The sequence below is a fragment of the Rhinatrema bivittatum genome, chromosome 12, assembly GCF_901001135.1.
Source record: "Rhinatrema bivittatum chromosome 12, aRhiBiv1.1, whole genome shotgun sequence".
In the NCBI taxonomy this organism is placed as follows: Eukaryota; Metazoa; Chordata; class Amphibia; order Gymnophiona; family Rhinatrematidae; genus Rhinatrema; species Rhinatrema bivittatum.
The window spans coordinates 75,612,172-75,635,666 of NC_042626.1; the positions used below are offsets into that span (position 1 = coordinate 75,612,172).

Consider the following 23,495-nt stretch of genomic DNA (forward strand, 5'->3'; position numbering starts at 1 on the left):
CCCTTCCTTTCAGTCTGGCCACAGCCCCACACACTTTCACCAAGGTGATGGTAGCAGCGGCGGGAAGGTGTTCTGGTGCACCCATATCTGGACGACTGGCTTATCAGAGCGAAGTCTGAGGCCATTTGTCGCTAATTGGTTCACAAGGTTCTCGATCTTCTCCAGTCCCTCGGTTGGATAGTGAACGTGGCAAAGAGTCATTTGATCCCGACACAATCTTTGGAATATCTGGGTGCTCGGTTCGACACCTTGGTTGGCAAAGTGAATCTTTCGGAGGAGAGAGTAATGAAACTGCAGAGTTAGGTTCACCAGTTGTTGCAGTTACGTGTTCCCAAGGTCTGGGATTATTTGCAGGTCCTGGGCTCAATGACTTCCACCCTGGAGTTGATGCCATGGGCGTTTTCCTATCTGAGATCCTTGCAGAGGGCGCTTTTGGCTCGTTGGCAGCTGATATCCGAGGAATTTCAAATGCTGTTGCCCCTTGAGGGCGAAGCGAGAGAGAGCCTTTCCTGGTGGCTTCAGACTTCCAATCTTGTTCAAGGGGTGGACCTCGAGGATCCAGATTGGGTGATAGTTACTACCGATGCCGGTCTCTGTGGATGGGGAGCAGTTTGTCAGCGGCACTCAGTCCAGGGTACTTGGGCCACGAGAGAATCTGCATGGTCTATCAGTTTAGCCTTGCGGGAGTTTCTGCCGTTAGTCTGAGGTCAGTAAGGATTGTTTCAGACAATTCGACCACAATCAGCAGGGCGGAACCAAGAGCCAAGCAGTAGCTCGGGAGGTATAATGGTTGATTCTTTGGGCGGAAAGGCACCTGGAGCGCATAGCTGTGACCCACATAGCCAGGGTCGAAAACGTTCAGGCGGACTTCCTGAGTTGAACTCAGACCCAGGTGAGTGGGAATTATCGGATTCCACGATGCAACTCATTTGAGATCGTGGGGGTGGTCTCATGTGGATATCATGGCGACTCATCAGAATGCCAAAGCTTTTAGTTTCTTCAGTGGGAGACATCAGCACGGGTCCAAAGGCGTAGATGCGCTAGTTCTGCCTTGGCCGCAAGGGGTCCTTCTCTGTCTCTCCCCCCCCCTCCCCCCCCGGGCCATTAGTGGGCAAAGTGTTGTGTTGCATAGAAAAACATCACAGAGATGTTGCCCCAGAGTGGCTGCGGCATCCGTGGTCACAGATCTGATCAACCTGGCAGTGGATTGACCGATTCGCTTCGGGAATCTGGAAAGTGGTCTTCTTCAGGGCACCATATTTTCTGATCAGGCTGCTCACTTTTGTCAAGCGGCATGGCTTTTGAAAGGTGAAGGATAAGGAGAAGAGTTTATCCCGAAACTGTCATAACCACATTATTGCAAGCCAGAAGAAGGTCCATGAATATGGCTTACATTAAAAGTATGGAAAGTGTTTGATTCCTTGTGCACTGCTAATGGAGTATGACCTCTCAAGTCCTCTGTCCTGGACATTTTATCTTTTCTTCAAGACTGTTTCGTTAAGGCTTGTCTCCTAGCTTTCTTAGAGTGCAGGTGCAGCCTTGGGCTGCCTTCATGGTAAGATCGAGGGTTCCGCTATTTCCGCTCATCCGGATGTCGTTAGGTTCCTTAGAGGAGCAAAGAATTTGCGTCTTCCAGTTAGAAGATTTTGGCCATCCTGGAATCTTAATCTGGTCCTACGAGGTTTGTGTGTGGCATCTTTTGGGACTTGACTCTCAAGGTGGTGTTTCTCGTTGCTATATGCTCGGCTAGAAGAATTTTGGAGTTGCAAGCTTTGTCCTGTCGAGACACCTTCCTTCAAATTTCGAGTTCAGGAGTTTCGTTGAGGACAGTGCCTTCTTTTTTGCCAAAAGTAGTTTCATGTGAACCAGACGGTGGAGCTTCCATCCTTTCCATCAGTAGATGTATCCACTCCACATGCGAAGGAGCTCAAACAGATGTTTGGCGAGCTCTATTGTGCTATTTCGAGGTGACGAATGATTTCAGGCGGTCCAACCACCTTTTTGTTTTGTGGAGCGGTGCGAAGCGAGGTTTCAAAGCTTCTACTGTTCCACGTTGGTTGAAAGAGGTGATTGGGTCCACTTATATTACAGGAGGTCGTAAAATTCAGGGGGGGTTACGGGCTCAGTCTAAACGTTTGCAGGTGGCCTTCTGGATGGAAGTGCAGCTGATGTCTCAGGAGATTTGCAGGGCAGCGACTTGGAAGTCGCTACGTATTTTTACATGACACTATCATTTGGATATGGGAGATTCAGGTTCTCCTTCCTTTGGCGAGTGTTCCGAGAGCGGGACTTTGGTACATCCCAGGTGTCTGGACTGATCGGGTACGTTCAGGGAAAGGAAAATTAGTTCTTACCTGCTAATTTTCGTTCCTGTAGAACCACAGATCAGTCCAGAACCCGCACAATTTAAGGAGGTGGAGAGTCACCCACTCAGCTGTTCCTTTTATTACGGAAGGCCATTTTGTTAGTATAGTTTAAGAAGGTTTTCATTAGTCTGGTTTTTGCAACTGTTTTTTATTGCTTGGGTAAAGATAATACTGAGGAAGTGCAGGTGGCACTGGGGTTTATCAAGCAGTGTCAGTGAAACATTTTATTTATTTATTTGTTTGTTTGTTTGATTTTTATATACCGACATTCGTCAGAACATCATGCCGGTTTACATTGTAACAAAATAACAAGAAAGAGAAATACAATAAACAGGGAAGGAAAGGGAGAGCAGAAATGAAGGAGGAGAGAGGACAGTAGTAGGAAGGATAGGGAAAGAGAGAAATTTGATAGGAACATTTGAAGAAAATAAAATTAACAATATAGGTGGGCTGGTAGGTACCAGACCAGTAGTGACAGGGAGAGGTGGGGGGGGGGGGGGGGGGAATGGTAGGGTAGGCTTAAAGGAGGGTGAGGGGAAACTAATAACAGATTTTAGGCATCATTGCTTAGGGGGGAGAAACATTATATTTTGGAGTCTTTGCTTGGGGTGAAGAAAGGGGGAGAAAAGGAGAGGCAGAGAGGAGGAGGGGGGAAAGGGTGGGCTGTGGGGTTAAAGTGCAAGCTAAGTTTGGTCAACATCTGGATATGTTAATGTAAAGAGCCAGGTTTTGAGCCCTTTTTAAAATTTAGACAGATTCTAGCCGGAGGACTGTGGGCAGGGTGTTCCATAGGGAAGGACCGGCAGTAGAGAAAGCCCTTTCTCTGGTTGAGGTGTGGTGAGCAGTTTTTAGGGCAAGGTTGGATCTGGAGCAAGGTTGGATTTGGAAGGGCGGGTAGATGATCGGAAAAGAGGTGCATTCTCGAGCCAAGTGTGATTTTGATTGATCCCTGCCAGCAGATTTTTCCATCTGCTGGCAGGGATGCATAAACCCAGGAGTTTGGACTGATCCGAGGTACTACAGGAATGAAAATTAGCAGGTAAGAACCAGTTTTCCTTTATCCATCAACTCTCTTTAGAATGAAATAGGCATGTTTGAGAACTGGTAAATCATTGACTCCTCAGAGCTGCAGGGAATGGTTAACAAAACGGAAAATATCATCCAAATGGCAGATGAAATTTAATGTGGATAAGTGCAAGGTGATGCATATAGGGAAAAATAACCCATGCTATAGTTACACAGGTTCCATATTAGGAGCTACCACCCAGGAAAGAGATCTGGGCGTCATAGTGGATAATACATTGAAATCGTCGGCTCAGTGTGCTGCGGCAGGCAAAAAAGCAAACAATGTTAGGAATTATTAGGAAGGGAATGGTGAATAAAACAGAAAATGTCATAATGCCTCAGTATCGCTCCATGGTGAGACCGCACCTTGAATACTGTGTACAATTCTGGTCTCCGCATCTCAAAAAAGATATAGTTGCAATGGAGAAAGGTACAGAGAAGGGCGACCAAAATAATAAAGAGGAATGGAATAGCTCCCCTATGAGGAAAGACTAAAAAAGTTAGGACTTTTCAGCTTGGAGAAGAGACGGCTGAGGGGGGGATATGATAGAGGTGTTTAAAATCATGAGAGGTCTAGAATGGGTAAATGTGAATCGGTTATTTACTCTTTTGAATAATAGAAGGACTAGAGTGTACTCCGTGAAGTTAGCATGTGGCACATTTAAAACTAATCTGACCCAGTATGGCAATTTCTTATATTCTTATGTTCACTGAGAGGTCTCAAGGGTAGGGAAGCGTTTTTCTTGATACTCCAATAGTTCAAGAGAAGTTCGAGTGAAAAATTCAAGCCTACAGCAGAAGTTTCCCCCATGTTGGATTACGACTTGCTTCCTGCTTTAACCTCATCTTGCATCCTGGCTTCCCCCTCATTGTCCATGTGATATTAACTACAGACTATAATACCTGCTGGCTTTTTCTATATTTACTGGATTAATTTTGTTATAACACATCTGTGATAGTAAACCCACGTTGCAGTGCATGTCTCAGTGTGACTTACCATAAGTTCCCTGTACATATCCAGATCAGTCCAGTTTTTTGCCTCCCTTCCAGCAGATGGAGATAGAGAATGTTTCGCAGTCACTAGCTTTTAACTTGGTGTGCCACCTGCAATTGCTCAGTATTTCTCTGTCTCCAGCGGATGGTGGCAGTGCAAAACCTGCAATCTGAGGATTAGTTTAAAAACAACAAAAAAAGGAAGCTAGTCAAAGCTTGGGTTATGAGTGAAGAGTATCCAGAAGGTTGGCAGGTCCTGGTGGGGCCATCCCTTCTGGTCATGAGGTGGATGAGCAGGGGGTTGGGAACTCTTTTTGGTTCTGTCCTTTTCGCTGTTGGGGATGCATAACTGGTGATGCAAGCTACCCCCCCCCCCCCCCCCCCCCCCAGGAGCCTGCTGCCTCAGCTTCAGGAAAGTGGTCTGTTTTGGTAACTTAGTTTTCAGTTTAAAAAAAAAAAGCAGTTTCTTTTTGTTTTGCTTCTTTTTTGTGGTGCTTGGTTCGCGTGGTGAGTTAAGGTGCAGGTGACCCGGAAAAAGGATTTTCTTGGCATCCTCTCAGCGGTGGTGCAGTTGCGCGACGGGAGCCATGCCATGCAGCAGCCACTGTTCAGCATGTGGTAAGGCATGCACGTGGCTTTCTCAGTCTGGCTTTTGTTCCCGCTGCCTTTCCGGGGGAAAGGGCAGCTCAGGATTGCTGCTGAGAGTGTCGGGAAAGCATCGGGTCACCGCTGGGGTCGTGGATGAGGCCGATGCAGCAGCTGGTTCCTTTCCACTGCACATGGGAACGGCAGCCATTTTGGCTTCACTGGCAGAAGCATCTGAGGCGGTGGGGAAAGGAAACCTTCCCCCACCGCTTTCCCTGGCTGGTAGGAGACCCATGGAGGCCTGGGGGGCTCGGGAACCTCTGTCTGGGGAGGATGAGGACCTCCTGGAGCCGGATCCTGAGGATCCAGCATATTTTTCTCCAGACTTTGTGCTTCTGCTCCACAAGGCATATCTTGCCCGGAAGGCTGCGGGACGCCGCCTTTCCAGGCACGAGGAAACACAGGATCCACGTCCTTCCAAGCGGCCCAAAAAGGCATGGGCTAGTGGGGTGACTAATGTTCGGCACATCCTGAGTCAGCCTAAACATTTGGAAGGACTCAAGCGAGCCCTCGGGGGAGTCTGAGATCGGAGAGCCTCTGGTGGAGGGCCCCCCAGGACTGAATTCTTCTCCGGTCCGACAAGATTCGGATGAGGGATGGAGGACAATCCTAAGGTGGTTCGTCTTTTTCACAAGAAGGAATGTGGCCCTTGATTCCGTATGTCCTGAAGGAACTGGGGATCAAGGAACTGCAAGATAATTCTGATCATGAAGAGGTGGACCCAGTCATGGAGGGCTTAATAGGTCCGGCGAAGGCCTTCCCTTTCTATAAGTCTGTAAAGAAGGTTGTATTCCGGGAGTAGGAGACTCCGGACACTGGGTCTGAAGATTAGCAGAGCTATGGACAAGTTGTATCCATCTATTCCTGTGGCTAGTTCGGCTGTGCTCAAGGGTATGCAAGACAAGAAGTTAGAGGTCCTTCTCAAAAAGGTATTTGAGATGTCTGCACTGGGCATTCAGGTTGCAGTGTGCAGCAATTTTATGCTTCGCCTGGATTATGCTGGGTTAAGCAGTTGCAGTCTGATAAAGTGCTGTCAGTGTAGGGGCCAAGCAGGCTGAGTGGCTGTAAGCCGTAGTAGCTTTTGGGGCGGATGCATTATATGACCTCATCAGAACATCCTCCAGGACTATGATGTCTGCGGTCTTGGCCAGGCAGCTCCTTTGGTTGCAGAACTGGTCGGCGGATAGTTGGTCTAAGTTGCAGCCAGGAGTGTTACCCTTTAAAGGGAAAATGCTTTTTGGCAAGGACTTGGAGGAGCTTGTGACACTCCTGGTTGAGAACAAAGGGCATAGGTTGCCGGAGGACAAGCCAAAGAACGGCAAACGGTCCTTTTCCGCCATTCCTTGCTTTAGGATGAATCGGCGGTTTCGGCAGAATCGGGCTTCAGGAGGGGCCCAGAGACAAAGTGCTGGGAGGCAGTAGTCCTGGTACCAGTCCTTTCGAGACCGAAAGCCAGCCAGAGATGGTTCCATGGAGCATCAGGATCCAAGTCCACCCAATGAGGCGAGGCAGGCCCACTCCTCAGTGGCAGTTATAGGAAGTCGGTTGGCTTTTTTCTTTGAGGAGTGGGCCAAGATCACATCAGACCAATAGGTCCTAAGTGTGATAAAACAAGGCTACGCTTTAGAGTTTGCTTGCCCACTAAAAGATTTGTTTATGGTGTCTCCTTGTGCGTACGCAAACAAAAAGTGGGAGGTTCGGGAGACCATCGGCCGTTTTACGGATGCTGGGAGCCATCATTCCCAAGGGTGAACGGGAAGGTCTCCATTTATTTTGAGGCCCCAAAGAAAGGAAGGCAAAGATAAAGCAAGACAGACCAGTTGCCTTAGGAAGAGATTATGTATTCACACAATTATCTTGATAAAAGAGCCCAACTCTGGCCGAGTTTCACACAACTTTCGGGGAGATAATGTTATGTGTGATTTCCCAAGATGTAATTATGGAAGATTGTGCTGAATGGAATCACTGCGGATTAAACTTCAACTGTACATTGAATGGTGGAGTAGATTGCTAATCTACACAATCTTAGTATTTGAACTGAAATACTGATGTACACTGATGTCTTGCTTTATCGTTGCCTTCTGGCTTTGACAAACCACCTTTCAGTTTGTTTTGGTGGACCCAAAGAAAGGAAGGACATTCCACCCGATCTTGGATCTGAAAAAGGTGTACGTGGCTCTCAAAGTTCCTCGCTTTCAGATGGAAACTCTGCATTCGGTGATTGCAGCAGTGCACAAGGGAGAGTTTTTGGCCTCTCTGAATTTGACAGAGGCTTACTTGCACATCGCAATCTGGCTGAATCATCAAAGGTTTTTGAGAAACATAAGAATATAAGAAATTGCCATGCTGGGTCAGACCAAGGGTCCATCAAGCCCAGCATCCTGTTTCCAACAGAGGCCATAACCAGGCCACAAGAACCTGCCAATTACCCAAACACTAAGAAGATCTCAAGCTACTGATGCAATTAATAGCAGTGGCTATTCCCTAAGTAAAATTGATTAATAGCCATTAAAGGACTTCTCCTCCAAGAACTTATCCAAACCTTTTTTGAACCCAGCCACACTAACTGCACTAACCACATCCGGAGTCTCAATGCGTGGATGAGACGATGGTGCAAGGAAGAGGGATTCAGTTTTGTTAGGAACTGGGGAACCTTTTGCGGAAGGGGGAGTCTCTTCCGAAGGGATGGGCTCCACCTTAACCAGGGTGGAACCAGACTGCTGGCGCTAACCTTTAAAAAGGAGATAGAGCAGCTTTTAAACTAGAACAAAGGGGAAAGCCGACAGTCGCTCAGCAGCGCATGGTTCGGAGAGATGTATCTTTAAAGGATACTAATGATGCATTAGAATTAGAGCATCCCGACAGTGAGGTTCCAATAATTAGAAAAGTAGTCCAAGTGCCTGTAACTAAAAACTCACCTGAGCTAAAAAAATTCTAACTTATCCCTATCAATTAAAAAGCAGAATAAAAATACAAACAAAAACAAACTTGAAATGTTTGTATGCTAATGCCAGAAGTCTAAGAAGTAAGATGGGAGAATTAGAATGTATAGCAGTAAATGATGACATAGACTTAATTGGCATCTCAGAGACATGGTGGAAAGAGGATAACCAATGGGACAGTGCTATACCAGGGTACAAATTATATCGCAATGACAGAGAGGAGCAGTCGGGAGGAGGTGTGGCGCTTTATGTCCGGGATGGCATAGAGTCCAACAGGATAAACATCCTGCATGAGACTAAATACAAAATTGAATCTTTATGGGTAGAAATCCCTTGTGTATCAGGGAAGACTACAGTGATAGGGGTATACTACCGTCCACCTGGTCAAGATGGTGAGATGGACAGTGAAATGCTAAGAGAAATTAGGGAAGCTAACCAAATTGGTAGTGCAGTAATAATGGGAGACTTCAATTACCCCAATATAGACTGGGTAAATGTATCATCGGGTCACGCTAGAAAGATAACATTCCTGGATGGAATAAATGATAGCTTTATGGAGCAATTGGTTCAGGAACCGACGAGAGAGGGAGCAATTTTAGATCTAATTCTCAGTGGAGCACAGGACTTGGTGAGAGAGGTAACGGTGGTGGGGCCGCTTGGCAATAGTGATCATAATATGATCAAATTTGATTTAATGACTGGAAAAGGAACAGTGTGCAATCCAAGGCTCTCGTGCTAAACTTTCAAAAGGGAAACTTTGATAAAATGAGAAAAATTGTTAGAAAAAAACTGAAAGGAGCAGCTACAAAAGTAAAAAATGTCCAAGAGGCGTGGTCATTGTTAAAAAATACCATTCTAGAAGCACAGTCCAGATGTATTCCACACATTAAGAAAGGTGGAAAGAAGGCAAAACGATTACCGGCATGGTTAAAAGGGGAGGTGAAAGAAGCTATTTTAGCCAAAACATCCTCTTCAGTAAACACCGAAGCAAAGAAATCATTTAATCTTTCCGCGATGGCCTTATCTTCTCTAAGTGCCCCTTTAACCCCTCGATCATCTAACGGTCCAACTGTCTCCCTCACAGGCTTTCTGCTTCGGATATATTTTAAAAAGTTTTTACTGTGAGTTTTTACCTCTACAGCCAACTTCTTTTCAAATTCTCTCTTAGCCTGTCTTATCAATGTCTTACATTTAACTTGCCAATGTTTATGCTTTATCCTATTTTCTTCTGTTGGATCCTTCTTCCAATTTTTGAATGAAGATATTTTGGCTAAAATAGCTTCTTTCACCTCCCCGTAATGGAGAAGGTTTTCATGGGTAATGATTCAGATGGACTGAATCAAATCACGGTGAACTTAGAAGATGTGGTAGGCCTGATTGACAAACTGAAGAGTAGTAAATCACCTGGACCGGATGGTATACACCCCAGAGTTCTGAAGGAACTAAAAAATGAAATTTCAGACTTATTAGTAAAAATTTGTAACTTATCATTAAAATCATCCATTGTACCTGAAGACTGGAGGATAGCAAATGTAACCCCAATATTTAAAAGGGCTCCAGGGGCAATCCGGGAAACTACAGACCGGTTAGCCTGACTTCAGTGCCAGGAAAAATAGTGGAAAGTGTTCTAAACATCAAAATCACAGAACATATAGAAAGACATGGTTTAATGGAACAAAGTCAGCATGGCTTTACCCAGGGCAAGTCTTGCCTCACAATCTGCTTCACTTTTTTGAAGGAGTTAATAAACATGTGGATAAAGGTGAACCGGTAGATATAGTATACTTGGATTTTCAGAAGGCGTTTGACAAAGTTCCTCATGAAGAGGCTTCTAGGAAAAGTAAAAAGTCATGGGATAGGTGGCGATGTCCTTTCGTGGATTGCAAACTGGCTAAAAGACAGGAAACAGAGAGTAGGATTAAATGGGCAATTTTCTCAGTGGAAGGGAGTGGACAGTGGAGTGCCTCAGGGATCTGTATTGGGACCCTTACTGTTCAATATATTTATAAATGATCTGGAAAGAAATACGACGAGTGAGATAATCAAATTTGCAGATGACACAAAATTGTTCAGAGTAGTTAAATCAGAAGCAGATTGTGATAAATTGCAGGAAGACCTTGTGAGACTGGAAAATTGGGCATCCAAATGGCAGATGAAATTTAATGTGGATAAGTGCAAGGTGATGCATATAGGGAAAAATAAGCCATGCTATAATTACACGATGTTGGGTTCCATATTAGGTGCTACAACCCAAGAAAGAGATCTAGGTGTCATAGTGGATAACACATTGAAATCGTCGGTTCAGTGTGCTGCGGCAGTCAAAACAGCAAACAGAATGTTGGGAATTATTAGAAAAGGAATGATGAATAAAACGGAAAATGTCATAATGCCTCTGTATCGCTCCATGGTGAGACCGCACCTTGAATACTGTGTACAATTCTGGTCGCCGCATCTCAAAAAAGATATAATTGCGATGGAGAAGGTACAGAGAAGGGCTACCAAAATGATAAGGGGAATGGAACAACTCCCCTATGAGGAAAGACTAAAGAGGTTAGGACTTTTCAGCTTGGAGAAGAGACGACTGAGGGGGGATATGATAGAGGTGTTTAAAATCATGAGAGGTCTAGAACAGGTAGATGTGAATCGGTTATTTACTCTTTCGGATAGTAGAAAGACTAGGGGACACTCCATGAAGTTAGCATGGAGCACATTTAAAACTAATCGGAGAAAGTTCTTTTTTACTCAACGCACAATTAAACTCTGGAATTTGTTGCCAGAGAATGTGGTTCGTGCAGTTAGTATAGCTGTGTTTAAAAAAGGATTGGATAAGTTCTTGGAGGAGAAGTCCATTACCCGCTATTAAGTTCACTTAGAGAATAGCCACTGCCATTAGCAATGGTTACATGGAATAGACTTAGTTTTTGGGTACTTGCCAGGTTCTTATGGCCTGGATTGGCCACTGTTGGAAACAGGATGCTGGGCTTGATGGACCCTTGGTCTGACCCAGTATGGCATTTTCTTATGTTCTTATGTTCTTATGTAACAAATTCCAGAGCTTTACTGTGCGTTGAGTGAAAAAGAATTTTCTCCGATTAGTCTTAAATGTGCCACATGCTAACTTCATGGAATGCCCCTTAGTCCTTCTATTATTCGAAAGTGTAAATAACCAAGTCACATCTACTCGTTCAAGACCTCTCATGATCTTAAAGACCTCTATCATATCCCCCCTCAGCCATCTCTTCTCCAAGCTGAACAGATCCTAATCTCTTCAGCCTTTCCTCATAGGGGAGCTGTTCCATCCCCTTTATCATTTTGGTTGCCCTTCTCTGTACCTTCTCCATCGCAACTATATCTTTTTTGAGATGCGGCGACCAGAATTGTACAAAGTATTCAAGGTGCGGTTTCACCATGGAGCGACATAGAGGCATTATGACATTTTCCATTCTATTACCTGTTAATCTTGGTTCCTGTGGTACCACAGATCACTCCAGAGTCCTGCCCAGTTGGGGTGAAAAGGATTGGAGAAGTCCATTCGATCTGATATTGTAAATAGACTGAAGGATGGCGCAGGTTTCATTTGGTTTTCTTCTCTTGTTTGTGTTGGAAAGGATCGTTCCCATTATGGGGTTCCACATCCTGCTGCTCGTTAGGGGTGGCATATTATGTTGGATGTGGTTGTTTAGATTAAGTGATATCTTAGCTTGAGTACAGGTCAATTTTGAGCAACTGCAGGTGGCACACCAGTTTATATGCCCGTGTCAGCAAAACTTTCTCTGTCTCCATCTGCTGGAAGGGAGGAAAAACCCAGGAGTCTGAACTGATCTGTGGTACCACAGGAACGAAAATTAGCAGGTAAGAACCAATTTTCCTACATGCTATACTGGGCCAGACCAAGGGTCTATCAAGCCCAGTATTCTGTCTCTATCAGTGGCCAATCCAAGTCACAAGTACCTAGTCATTAAATAAGAACATAAGAAATTGCCATGCTGGGTCAGACCAAGGGTCCATCAAGCCCAGCATCCTGTTTCCAACAGAGGCCAATCCAGGCCATAAGAACCTGGCAAGTACCCAAACACTAAGAAGATCCCATGCTACTGATGCAATTAATAGCAGTGGCTATAGATCCCATGCTTCTAATGCTGGCAACATTCAGTGGTTATTCCTTATTGATTAATAGCAATTTATGGGCTTCTCCTCCAGGAGCTTATCCATGTGCAGTTAATATTCTCTGTATAGTCAAATACACAAAATTGGTTTTACTATCATTGTAAGTGATACATAGGGTCAACCTACATACTAAATGTGTAAACATGCCCCTTCAGCCACTGTACAGATGGGCAAACTTTAGTTTATTCTTTCAGACTTGTTTGTGTAAGTATTAAACCTCTGAGCAATGCACACATTCTGGTTTAACCTTCTTATTTTCTTTTAAAATCCATGTGGATAGTGTCGTCTCTGTCTGCTATGACAGATCGCCTGGAGTCCATTGCCAGGCAGAGTGGGTAAGTGATTACTTTCCCAGCTGCATCTTGTTGTTAAATCTCATGAATGCACCTGCACAGAACAGGGGAGAGAAAACATTTCACCCTGTATACACAGTACTGCACAAGCAAAGATGCTGTGGACAGTAAAGCTGTGCCTTCTTAGCTCTAAAGGGTTACAGTGTGAATACAGAGACAGGGAACAGAGAAGAGCCCCAGGCTTGGGTTTGTTGGTGAAAGTTTCAGCAGATGTCATTTAGATTTTTATGTTTTGGGGGTGGGGTAGTATGTGGACAGTGAGGGGTAGCCAGAGAGTTGCTGTTTGCAAAGGAAGAAAATGATGTATGGAGGTGGGGGAGTGCTAAAGGCTGAGATACAGGTAGGTAAAGAAGCCCAAAGAGCTTGTGGTATATTGCTTCCAGCTGTATTTCCCTTTCTGCTTATCTCTTTAAGCCTCGGGTCTCATCTGAGTGCAAACGGCACAGAGTGTTACATCACTTCAGACATGTTCTACGTGGAGGTCCAGTTAGATCCCACTGGGCAGCTCTGTGATGTGAAAGTGGCTCACCATGGAGAAAACCCCATGGTATGTGTTACTCATGGAGAAAGGCCCTAAGGTTTGTTTCTGATGGTTTAGTAGACCTGGACTGAATTAGGAAGAGCACGATGGTGCTGCCTGTCAGGCGAGAAGCTAGCAATGTTAGTGGAGTTGAGGTGGGCCTCAGTAATCTCTGTCTGGATGACTTGAAAACTATTTCCATATTTGTGCTTTGTCCCTTTTTAGAGCTGTCCAGAGCTGGTGCAGCACTTGAGGTACGTGAACAGATTTTGTGTTCTCATGTGTTCCCTGCCCCCAGAGTGATCCTCTCGTTTGTTGCAGAAAAGATTAAGCTAGTTTTGGACCAGAACATTGAGGGTGGCAGAAGACCAGTGACAGTCAGCAAAACCTTTTGGCTACTAGTTTTCAACAATAAATGGCCAAATGCCTGCCCAGTTTCTGAATACTTTGTGCTGCCCTGTGCTGTGCAGGTGTGGGCTCTGGAGACGTACTGTGAAAGAGATGCTGTCTACTCTGCATAAGAATCCTTCTGAGACCCAAACAAATCCTGTTTTTTATGCTCCCTTGATACCCAGAGGCTCGTTTTATGTTTGCATAATTAACTAAATACTTCTCAAACATACTGATGTAAGAAAGGCTCATTAGATCCTGTCTCCAGACTCTGCTTGAGCTGTTTAGAAATGACAGGTGATATCTTATGAACCTTTTCCTGCCCAGTCTGTCTTCTTGCCTTTCTCTCTTTGCGGTTTGGAGCAGTTGTCTGTTTTCTTCTTCCAGAGAGAAGAACTTTGAGGAGTTTTCTCAGCATCTGAAGGGTCTGGTGAACCTGTACAAGCTGCCAGGAGATAAGTACGTACCACAGGTCTCCTCCTGTCTAACCGCAGAGTCCAGGAGGAGCTTGATACGAGTCAGATTACATCCGAGAAACCCAAGGCAATAGTGACTGATGCAAGTCTTCAGACTTTCCCACATTCTTTCCCCAAGCAAAAGGGGATGAACTGTGTTAGTGCTGGAGAGAGGTGGTGGTTAGAAGTGATTGCAGCTGGAATCCCAGTAAGTGTGTGCGTTGGAGCTGCGTCGCTGTGGTGGATGGGTAGCGACAGCTGAGCTTTCAGTGTGCAGGGAGTTTCTCCTGTGAGCATTCTCTTCCATGGACCCTGTTTTGGGTTCAGACCATTTATCAGTCGGACCATGATTGAACAGATTTAGGTAGATCAATGCCAGTCATAAATACACCATCTCTTGCAAATTTTTTGTCTCCTCCTTTCAGCAAACTTAAAACCAAAATGTACCTGGCTCTACAGTCTTTGGAACTGGATCTGTCTAAGATGTCAACCATGTACTGGTAAGAGCAACCAGCCACATGCTGTTCCTGCTCCAACACTGTGACTAGAAATTCTCTCTTGCTGCCACCTGCTTCATATCTGCCAAAAGCAGTGGGGTGCCCTTGATGAATCACATCTAATATTTATTTTTTTATCAAATTTATATTCTGCGTATTCTTTCAGTGTTCAAATGCAGATTGCAAAATACATTTCTGTGAATGGGGAATTTTGAGGAGAATTTTCCAGTGCCTCATAACCTGTGTTTGGTTGGTTGTTTTTTGCTGTACTTGTGCAACAGAACTGGGGAATGGGCACCCATAAGTAGTACAAGGACAGTTTTAGAAGGAAAGCAGCCCCCCAATCCCTCCTTACCAGATAAAGCACCTAATATGAATGAGTTGCTGCAGCCGGTGTCACAAGTGTCCATGTTAGGTGTTAAATATGTGTTAAGAGTAGGCAGGTTGAGTAACAGGCTGGAGATTTGAATGGGTATTGACCCAGTGAGTTTCTCTGTCATAGGCAAGCCACGAATGCCAGCACACTGGAGAAGATTCTGCATGGCAGTGTGGGATTTCTCACCCCAAGAAGTGGAGGTAACTAAGCAGGTCCTGCCCCAGCCCTTACAGTTCCCTGGTGTGTCATGTGTCTGGAAAAGAGCAGGGCACCTCTGTCACTGATGTAACTTTATATGGCTCCCCAGGGGCTCTGGATTACACAACTACACCATACCTTATCGTAGGGTTTCCCTGTACATACCCGGATCAGTCCAGACAGTGGGTTGAGCCTCCTGTCCAGCAGATGGAGACAGAGAAAAACTTGAAAGGGTATCCTATATCAGGACAGTGCCAACCCTGCGTCCCTTCAGTATTTCTCTGTCTCTAGCAGATGAAGGCAGCTGAACCTGCAGTTCCCTAGACTTATCTGTTTTTTTTCTCTCTCTGGGGTGATTTTTGCTGCTGTTCTCTCTGTTTCCAGGATCAAGCAAATACTCATTTGATTTAAAAAAGGAAATCAAGCTTTCTACACAAGTGAGACAGTGCTGACTCACAGCTCTTACTGGGTCCCAGGGGGGAATTTTTCCCTTGAGTGGTTCAGCCTGGGACCCTTTTCCCGGTGACCATCTGCCTGGCTTACAGGGGTGATACTGGTGGTCCAGTCACTCCCCCTTTTCTCCCTAATATGACCCCTGAGATGCCTTTGCCCCTGGTCCCTCAGCAGAGACATGTTTCTTTCCTCTGCCCTTGTTCAGTTTAAATAAAGACAAAAAAAACCAAACAAACAAAAAAAAAAACTGGTCTGAAGCCTTTTCTCCGCGTTTATACTTGACCAGAACTTACAGGGGAAGGAGCGTTGTTGGGTTCATTCCCTTCTTACCGCTTGCATTCTGCCAGGCTCAGCTGATTCGGCTCCATTTTTTATTTTTCTTGCCGCATGTTTCCCCCCTGCACTGATGCCATGTTCAGCGGCTTGTTTAGCCTGCGGGGAGCCTGCATTGCGGCTCTCCCGTGATGGGCTGTGCTCCTTCTGTTTCCCAGCAGGGAGGGATCCTCTGAGGCAGTGACACAATCGGCGGTCTGAGGTCGGGTGGTAAAACGGGTCTCAAGGCCGTCACCCTCATAAAAAACCGCGGGAACAGCGGCCATTTTGTCCTCGGATCTCCCTGCGAATCCAGGACCTGAGGGGGATAAAGAGCTGGTTTTTAATACTTCTCTGCCAGAATTGAGTCCCGCAAACTCCCCAGTTGCAGTTCCTGATTTCCCCCGCCCCCCCCCTTTCTCAGAAAGTTGCAACACCGTTTTTCAACAGAATTTGTCTTGTTAATGCACAAATCTTTTTTAGCTAGTCTGGTGGAGCACATTGTTCCCCCCCCCCCCCCCCCCCCCCCACCCCGGGGCAAAAATCCCTCAGGTCACCACCGAGCAGGGCCCTAGGACCCCGGATGTTCCCAGCACTAACAGGGTCAGGACCGTACCAGATCCTTTGGACCCTCCTCCTCCCTCTCCTTTACCGGATCCAAACCCAGTCACAGATTTATCATTTCCGAACCCGCCGGTTGATGGGGACGACCCGAGGTCCTCAGACTATTCCAAAGGGAGGAGCTTGATCCGCTCATTCCTTTAGTCTTAGCGGGACTGAGGACTCCACCATGTACCTTCCCATTCCACCCCATGCTGATGCAATGCCTGCTTCGGTAGTGGGAGTCTCCAGAAACAGGCCTTCGGGTTGGAAGAGCCATGGATAAGCTTTACCCTCTGCCAGATCAATGTCTAGAGATGCTTAAGGTACCTAAGGTAGATGCCTCTGTTTCCGTGGTCACCAAACGCACCACCATTCCGGTGGTAGGGGCGACTGCATTGAAAGATCTTCAGGATCGTAAGTTGGAGCTCCATCTCAAGAGGATCTTTGAGGTTCTGGCTCTGGGAGTTCGGGCGACAGTCTGTAGCAGTCTCATGCAGCGGACAAGCCTCAGGTGGGTTCAACAATTACTTAGCACCCAGGACCTCCCGTTTACAAAGACGGATCAGGCGGAGCGGCTGGAAGCCGCGGTTGCATATGGGGTGGACGCCCTCTATGATCCTCTCAGGGTACAGGCTAGAGCCATGGTCTCGGTGGTGTCGGCCAGACGTCTTCTCTGGCTGCGGAATTAGGACTCCTTTTCTAAATCGCAGTTGGGGACTCTCCACTTCAAGGGTAAGTTGCTTTTTGGCGAGGACCTGGAACAGCTTATCAAATCCTTGGGCGACAACAAGGTTCATAGCTGCCCTGAGGACAGCCCCTAAACAGTCCAGGCCATTTTTTCCGTCGTGCTCTCGCTTCAGGAGGCAGCGCAGGTACAACAAGCCAAGAGGAGCCTTCCAACGGAACACCTCCACTAGATCTCAGGCATGGTCACATTCCTTTCGGGGACGAAGACCCTTCCGAGACGGCACCCACTAAAGCCCTGCCACAAAGCCCTCGCAATGAGATACGGCCGGCCCATTCCTCCGTTCCAGACTTAGGTGGTCGGCTGTCCCTATTTCTCGAGGAATGGGTCAAAATTACTTCGGATCAGTGGGTCCTCGAGGTGATCGAAAGAGGCTACGCTTTAAAATTTGCTCGGGATCTCCCGGAACTCTACTTAGTCTCTCCCTACGGAACTCGGAAGCGACCAGCGGTGTGCTAGACTCTCGACAGGCTGTAGGCACTCAGAGCCATAGTCCCAGTCCCCCACAGGAACAGGGGTCTGTTCAGTATTCCATCTACTTCTTCGTCCCCAAAAAAGATGGCTCTTTTCCTCCAATCCTGGATCTCAAGCGTCAACAAGGCACTCAAGGTTCCCTTCCCCACTTTCACATGGAGACCCTGAGGATGGTCATAGCGGCGGTTCACACAAGCGAATTTCTCACCTCCCTCGATTTGACGAAGGCCTACCTTCACATCCCGATTCATCAGGAACATCAAAAGTTTCTTCGTTTCAGCATTCTGGGACGTCACTATCAGTTTCGGGCGCTCCCGTTTGGCCTAGCCACCGCTCCACGCACATTACCAAGGTCATGGTGGTAGTGGCGGCCTTCCTCCGGCGGGAAGGAGTCCTAATCCATCCGTACTTGGACGACTGGCTCATTCGGGCAAAGTCGGAGGACCTGTGTGTGACAGTGGTCAACCGGGTCTTGTCGGGCCTCACCTACCTCGGGTGGATAATCAATTTTTCCAAGAGCAACCTCAAGCCCTCTCAAGTACTCGAATTCTTAGGAGCGTGCTTCGACACCCGCATGGGCAAAGTGTTGTTACCCGAGGCTCGTGCGCTGAAGTTTATGGATCAAGTTCAACATCTGTTATCTCTGTCGGTTCCCACGGCCTGGGACTGTCTCCAGGTTCTGGGTTCTATGGCTTCAACTATAGATTTGGTTCCTTGGGCTTTTGCGCATATGCGTCCTTTACAGAAAGCTTTGCTGTCCCACTGGAAGCCAGTCTCGGAGGAATTTCAAACACCCCTGCCGCTCTCCGATGTGACCATTGCCAGCATGCAGTGGTGACTGTCGTTCACTCACCTACTGAAAGGGATGCCCCTGCAGACACATCAGTGGATGATTGTAGCGACGGATGCCAGCCTTACCGGCTTGGGGAGCGGTGTGTTAGACTCAGTCTACCCAGGGACGTTGATCCCCAGTTCAATCCCAGTGGCACATCAATCGCCTGGAGGCCTGGGCGATCTGTCTGGCACTCAAGGCTTTCCTGCCTTTGATCCATCACAAGGCGGTGCGAGTCCTCTCTGACAGTGCCACCACGGTAGCCTATATCAGTCGTCAGGGGGGCACCAGAAGTTGTCCTGTGGCCCTGGAAGCCAGCAAGCTGCTCTCCTGGGTGGAGCGTCACCTGGATCGGCTGACAGCCTCTCACATTGCGGGGAAGGAGAATGTTCAAGCAGACTTCCTCAGTCAACATCTAGGCCCCGGAGAGTGGGAATTGTCTGACGGGGCAATGGATCTCATTGTGCGCAAGTGGAGGTCCCCCACTTAGACCTGATGGCAACTCTGAGCAATGCAAAGGCTCCCAGATTCTTCAGCCACAGAAGGGAGCACTGCTCAGAAGGAGTGGATGCCCTGGTTCTTCCCTGGCCTCACTACATCCTTCTCTAGGTGTTTCCCCTTTGGCCTCTGGTGGGAAAAGTACTCAGAAGGATAGAACTCCACAGGGGGCCCGTCATTCTCGTAGCACCCGAGTGGCCCCAGAGACCGTGGTACACGGATCTGGTGAACCTCGCAACAGACTGTCCTCTTCGCCTCGGTCATCTCCCAAACCTGCTCCGACCAAGGTCCAGTACTGTTCGATCAGGCGGATCGCTTTTGTCTAGCGGCCTGGCTTTTGAGCGGCGACATCTGAGGAAGAAGGGGTATAAGGAGGAGGTTATATCTACTGGTTTCAGGCCCGTAAGATTTCTACCTCTCTCGCTTACATTCGGGTATAGAGAGTGTTTGAGAATGTGTGTTCCGCGTCCGGAGTCTCGGCGCGTAAGGTTCCGGTGTCCAGGTCCTCTCCTTCTTACAGAATGTCCTCTCCAAAGGTTTGTCTTTCAATTCCTTGTGGATGCAGTTTTCGGCTCTCTGTTCCCTCTTAGGTAGTATTGATGGTTACGTGGTGGGACCCATCCGGATGTCGTTCGTTTCCTCAAAGGGGCCAAGCATTTGAATCCGCTTGTCCGGGCTACTTGTCCTTCTTGGAGCCTTAATTTGGTGCTTTGGGTTCTTTGCAAGGCACCCTTCGAACCCCTCCGGCAGGCCACACTTAAGGACCTAACCCTTAAGACGATATTTCTAGTCTCTATTTGCTTGGCCAGGAGGGTGTCCGAGCTCCAAGCCTTGTCTTGTAGGGAGTCTTTTCTTCGCTTTTCTGATTCAGGTGTTTCTCTCAAAACGGTACCGTCCTCTTTTCATGTCTATCAGTCAGTGGAGCTTCCTGCTTTTTCTCCAGAGTACGCCTGGCGAGGACTACGGTGCCTTGATGTAAAGAGAATACTTCTGCAATATTTACAGGATACAAACGAATTTCGGGTCTCTGATCATTTTTGTCTTATGGAGCAACCCCAATAGGGGAAGCAAGGCCTCTAAGGCTACAATTGCTCGTTGGCTAAAGGAGGCGATTGCGTCTGCGTATATCTGTTGGAGCTGGACAGTTCCGGAGGGCTCAAAGGCCCATTCTTTGCGCTCACAGGCTACTTCTTGGGCGGAGAGTCAGTCGGTCTCTCCGCAAGAAATCTGCAGGGTGGCTACTTGGAAGTCTCTGCATACTTTTGCTCGTCATTATCGCCTTGATGTACAGGCGCCAGTGTTTGGCTCCTTCGGAAGGCAGGTGCTTCGAGCGGGACTGTCTTGGTCCCACCCTACTTAGGGAAGCTTTGGTACATCCCACTGTCTGGACTGATCCGGGTACGTACAGGGAAAGGAAAATTGGTTCTTACCTGCTAATTTTCATTCCTGTAGTACCACGGATCAGTCCAGACTCCCACCCTTACTACTACTTTTCATTTGTCTGCTCGAAGTTTTTATTCGCAGGTTTTTGGAAATGTCTCCGTACTGTATGAGCTATGAGGCACCGGAAGTATCTGCTGTATTGCTAGCTATATAAGAGTTTTCCTACATGTTCGAATTTCCTGGTTTTCAATCTGAAAGTTATGGTTGTTTACTTGCTTGATCTTTTATTGGTTCACCATCTGTTTGTCTGCTTTGATAACATTTATACTGAAGGGACGCAGGGTTGGCACTGTCCTGATATAGGATACCCTTTCAGTTTTTCTCTGTCTCCATCTGCTGGACAGGAGGCTCAACCCACTGTCTGGATTGATCAGTGGTACTACAGGAACAAAAATTAGCAGGTAAGAACCAATTTTACTTTAAGCAAGTAATGTATAATTAAATTACAGGCTCCTGGGGGGAGCAGTGTGGCAACATTGTTACATGATGAGTAACTTCAATTTCCTGTACTTAACCGGATAAGTCCAGACTCCTGGGTTTATGCATCCGTGCCAGCAGATGGAGACAGAGAAAGTTTAACTGAAACTGTTTTATAATCACTGGTGCCACCTGCAGTTCCTCAGTATTTCTCAGAGATGATGCATACACCTGCAGTTTTGGTCTCTTTTTTTCTCCTTTTTGTCTTTCTTACTTTTTTCCTCATTTTTTTTAGGAGCCTTCCTCCCAGGGGTAGGGTTCCCATTGGGAACCCCTCCCTGTTTGGTTGAGGTGGACGAGCTGGAGGTTGGTGACCTTTCTGTATGCTCGCTCCAGTGTGATCCGTGGGGTGCAAATCTGGTGGTCCAGTTCCCCCCCCTTCACGAGGCCGCCTAGGCGGCTTTTTGGGCTCTGGTCAGCTGCTTTTCAGGACTCTCTCTCTCTCCTTTTTTTTTTTTTTTTTTTCTTTCCGGCTGAGCTGAAGCTGGTCAGCTCCCCTCAGCCTTAGGAGAGGAGAGTTCTTGTTCCCTTAGTAAAATCAAAAAATAAATAAATAAATAAATAAACGAAGTCCCTAGCAGGGCAGGAAGCAGCTGTAGCTGAGCGGTGCGTCCTCTGGGCTCTACCGGGTGGCCTTCTTTCTCGAGGTGAGCATTTTTTTTTTTATGGCAGTACCCACACTCGAGGGGTTCCCGGGCCAACTGCATGATGGTTTGGGGCTGGCCTGCCGTGCGTGTGGCGCGATTACTTCGCACTTAAGCAGGCTTTCTCTTCGTGCTGCATGTATTTCAGGCAGTGAAGGGCCATCTCTCTCTTCCCCCCCCCCCCCCCACCCCCCCGTGAAACAGTGTCTCGGGGCTGCCTCTGCCGTACCTGTTTTTTCCGCCAGGGAAAGTTTCTCCTGCGCCGGGCCATTGAACTCTGGTGCAGGAACGGCGGCTGTCTTAGCTTCCCTGGCAGGCCTGACTGTGTTAGAGAGGTTGGGGGATTCCCCCCCACAGCGTTCCCCAGTTCACCCGGGCCCTGTAGAGGGGCAGAGGAGCACAGGAGAGGCTCTGCCTAACATTGTTTCACAGTCAGGGGCCAGTGGGCCTGCAGCACCGGCCCAGTTCGGGTTTTCCCCAGAATTTGTTTTATTGCTTCACCGTGCATTTTTGGCACAGCAGGAGAGTCTGGGGCTTCAGCAGGTAGAGCTGCCCCATACCCCTACGTCCCCTGATGTCCTGACTCCGGTGGCTGGCCCTGCTCGATCAGGGGTTTTTTATCCCCTGGGGTACAGTGTTGGGGCTCCCTCGCGCGGATGGCGTTATGGCAGATTTGGTCTGGTCCCAGGAAACTCCTGGGGACTCCGGCTCCTGAAACCAATGAGGGCGACCTAGATGCGAGTGACTGGGTTACCAGGGACGATGCTGATGATGTGCCGGTGTCCAAGGGAGACGATCCCAAGATTCTTCAGTTGTTCCGGAGTGAGGAGTTAGCTCTGATTTCTCAGGTCCTCTGTGAGCTGGGTCTCAAACTTCCTCAGGCAGATGTGGACCCAGTGGTGCGGATCCGGTTCTTGACGGGATTTGGGGATCTCCATCAGCGTTTCCCTATCATAGGTCTGTTCAGGGGATGGTGGACCAAGAGTGGAGTACTCCAGATGCCGGTCTGCGGGTGAGTTGAGCTATGTCAAAGCTTTATCCCTTGCCTGAGCAGATCTTAGAGCTTTTTGCTATGCCTAAGGTGGACACAGAGGTGTCTGTGGTCACCAAAATGATGACTATCCTTGTGGCAGGGGCCGCAGCTTTAAAGGATGTCCAGGATCACAAGCTGGAGGTTCATCTCAAAAGAATGTTTGAGGTAGCTGTCTTGAGTTTACAAGCAGCCATCTATTCTAGTTTTATGCAATGGGCGAGCTTGCGTTGGGTGCAGCAGCTACAGGGTGATCAGGCTAAGCCCGGAGTGGACGGTAATTGTGCTGAATGTTTGGAGGCATCAGTCGCATGCATAGCAGATGCGTTGTATGACTTGGTGTGGACCTCGTCTCGGCTTATGGCCTCGGCTGTGTCCGCCCAGAGGCTGCTGTGGTTCCGTCACTGGTCAGCGGATATGTCATCCAAATCACAGCTGGGTTCCCTACCTTTCAAAGGGTGCTTTTTGTTTGGCAAAGATCTGGAACAATTGATAAAGCAACTGGGAGACAACAAGGTCCACAAGTTGTCAGAGGATAGGCCTAAATCCACAGCTTTTTCCGGCCCATTTTCAAGATGGCAAAAGGCCGTGTCATACTAGGGGTACTCCAGTTTCCCAGAAGCAGTTTGCGGACCGTGGTCAGTCCTGTCAGACATTTCGGAGAGGTCGTCGGCCCTTCAGAGCATCCACAGGGGAGGGAGCTCTGGGGACAAAATCCCAGTGAGGCAAGGCCAGTCCACTCCATTATTCCTTTTTTAAGGGCCGGATGGCTGGTTTCTAAGGGGAGTGGGCCAAAGTCACTCAGGATCAGTGGGTACTCATGGTCATAGAGATGGTTACACTTTAGAATTTGCACGCCTCGTTCACGACCTCTTTTTGGTCTCCCTTTGCGGTTTGTTGGAAAAATGGCGACTGGTTTGAGGACTTTAAACAGGTTGCAGGGTTTAGGGGTCGTGGTGCTGGTCCCTCTGGAAGAACAGGGCACAGGTCGGTATTCCATCTACTTCATGGTCCCAA

General features: G+C 47.6%; 1 protein-coding gene across 7 annotated transcripts in view; it reads left to right on the forward strand.

The window, feature by feature from the left end:
* Positions 1-23,495, forward strand: part of MED1 (mediator complex subunit 1) — a 168,243-nt gene that overhangs the window by 72,059 nt on the left and 72,689 nt on the right. For 3 of the 7 annotated variants that reach the window (XM_029572143.1, XM_029572148.1, XM_029572145.1), the window contains exons 5-10: positions 12,459-12,513; positions 12,946-13,078; positions 13,277-13,305; positions 13,829-13,900; positions 14,322-14,396; positions 14,896-14,969. In XM_029572143.1, coding sequence (XP_029428003.1) covers positions 12,459-12,513; positions 12,946-13,078; positions 13,277-13,305; positions 13,829-13,900; positions 14,322-14,396; positions 14,896-14,969 — 438 coding nt within the window. Of the gene's footprint in view, positions 1-11,804; positions 11,864-12,458; positions 12,514-12,945; positions 13,079-13,276; positions 13,306-13,828; positions 13,901-14,321; positions 14,397-14,895; positions 14,970-23,495 lie in introns of all 7 variants that reach the window. The other 4 variants (XM_029572147.1, XM_029572144.1, XM_029572146.1 and 1 more) reach the window with 4 other exon arrangements.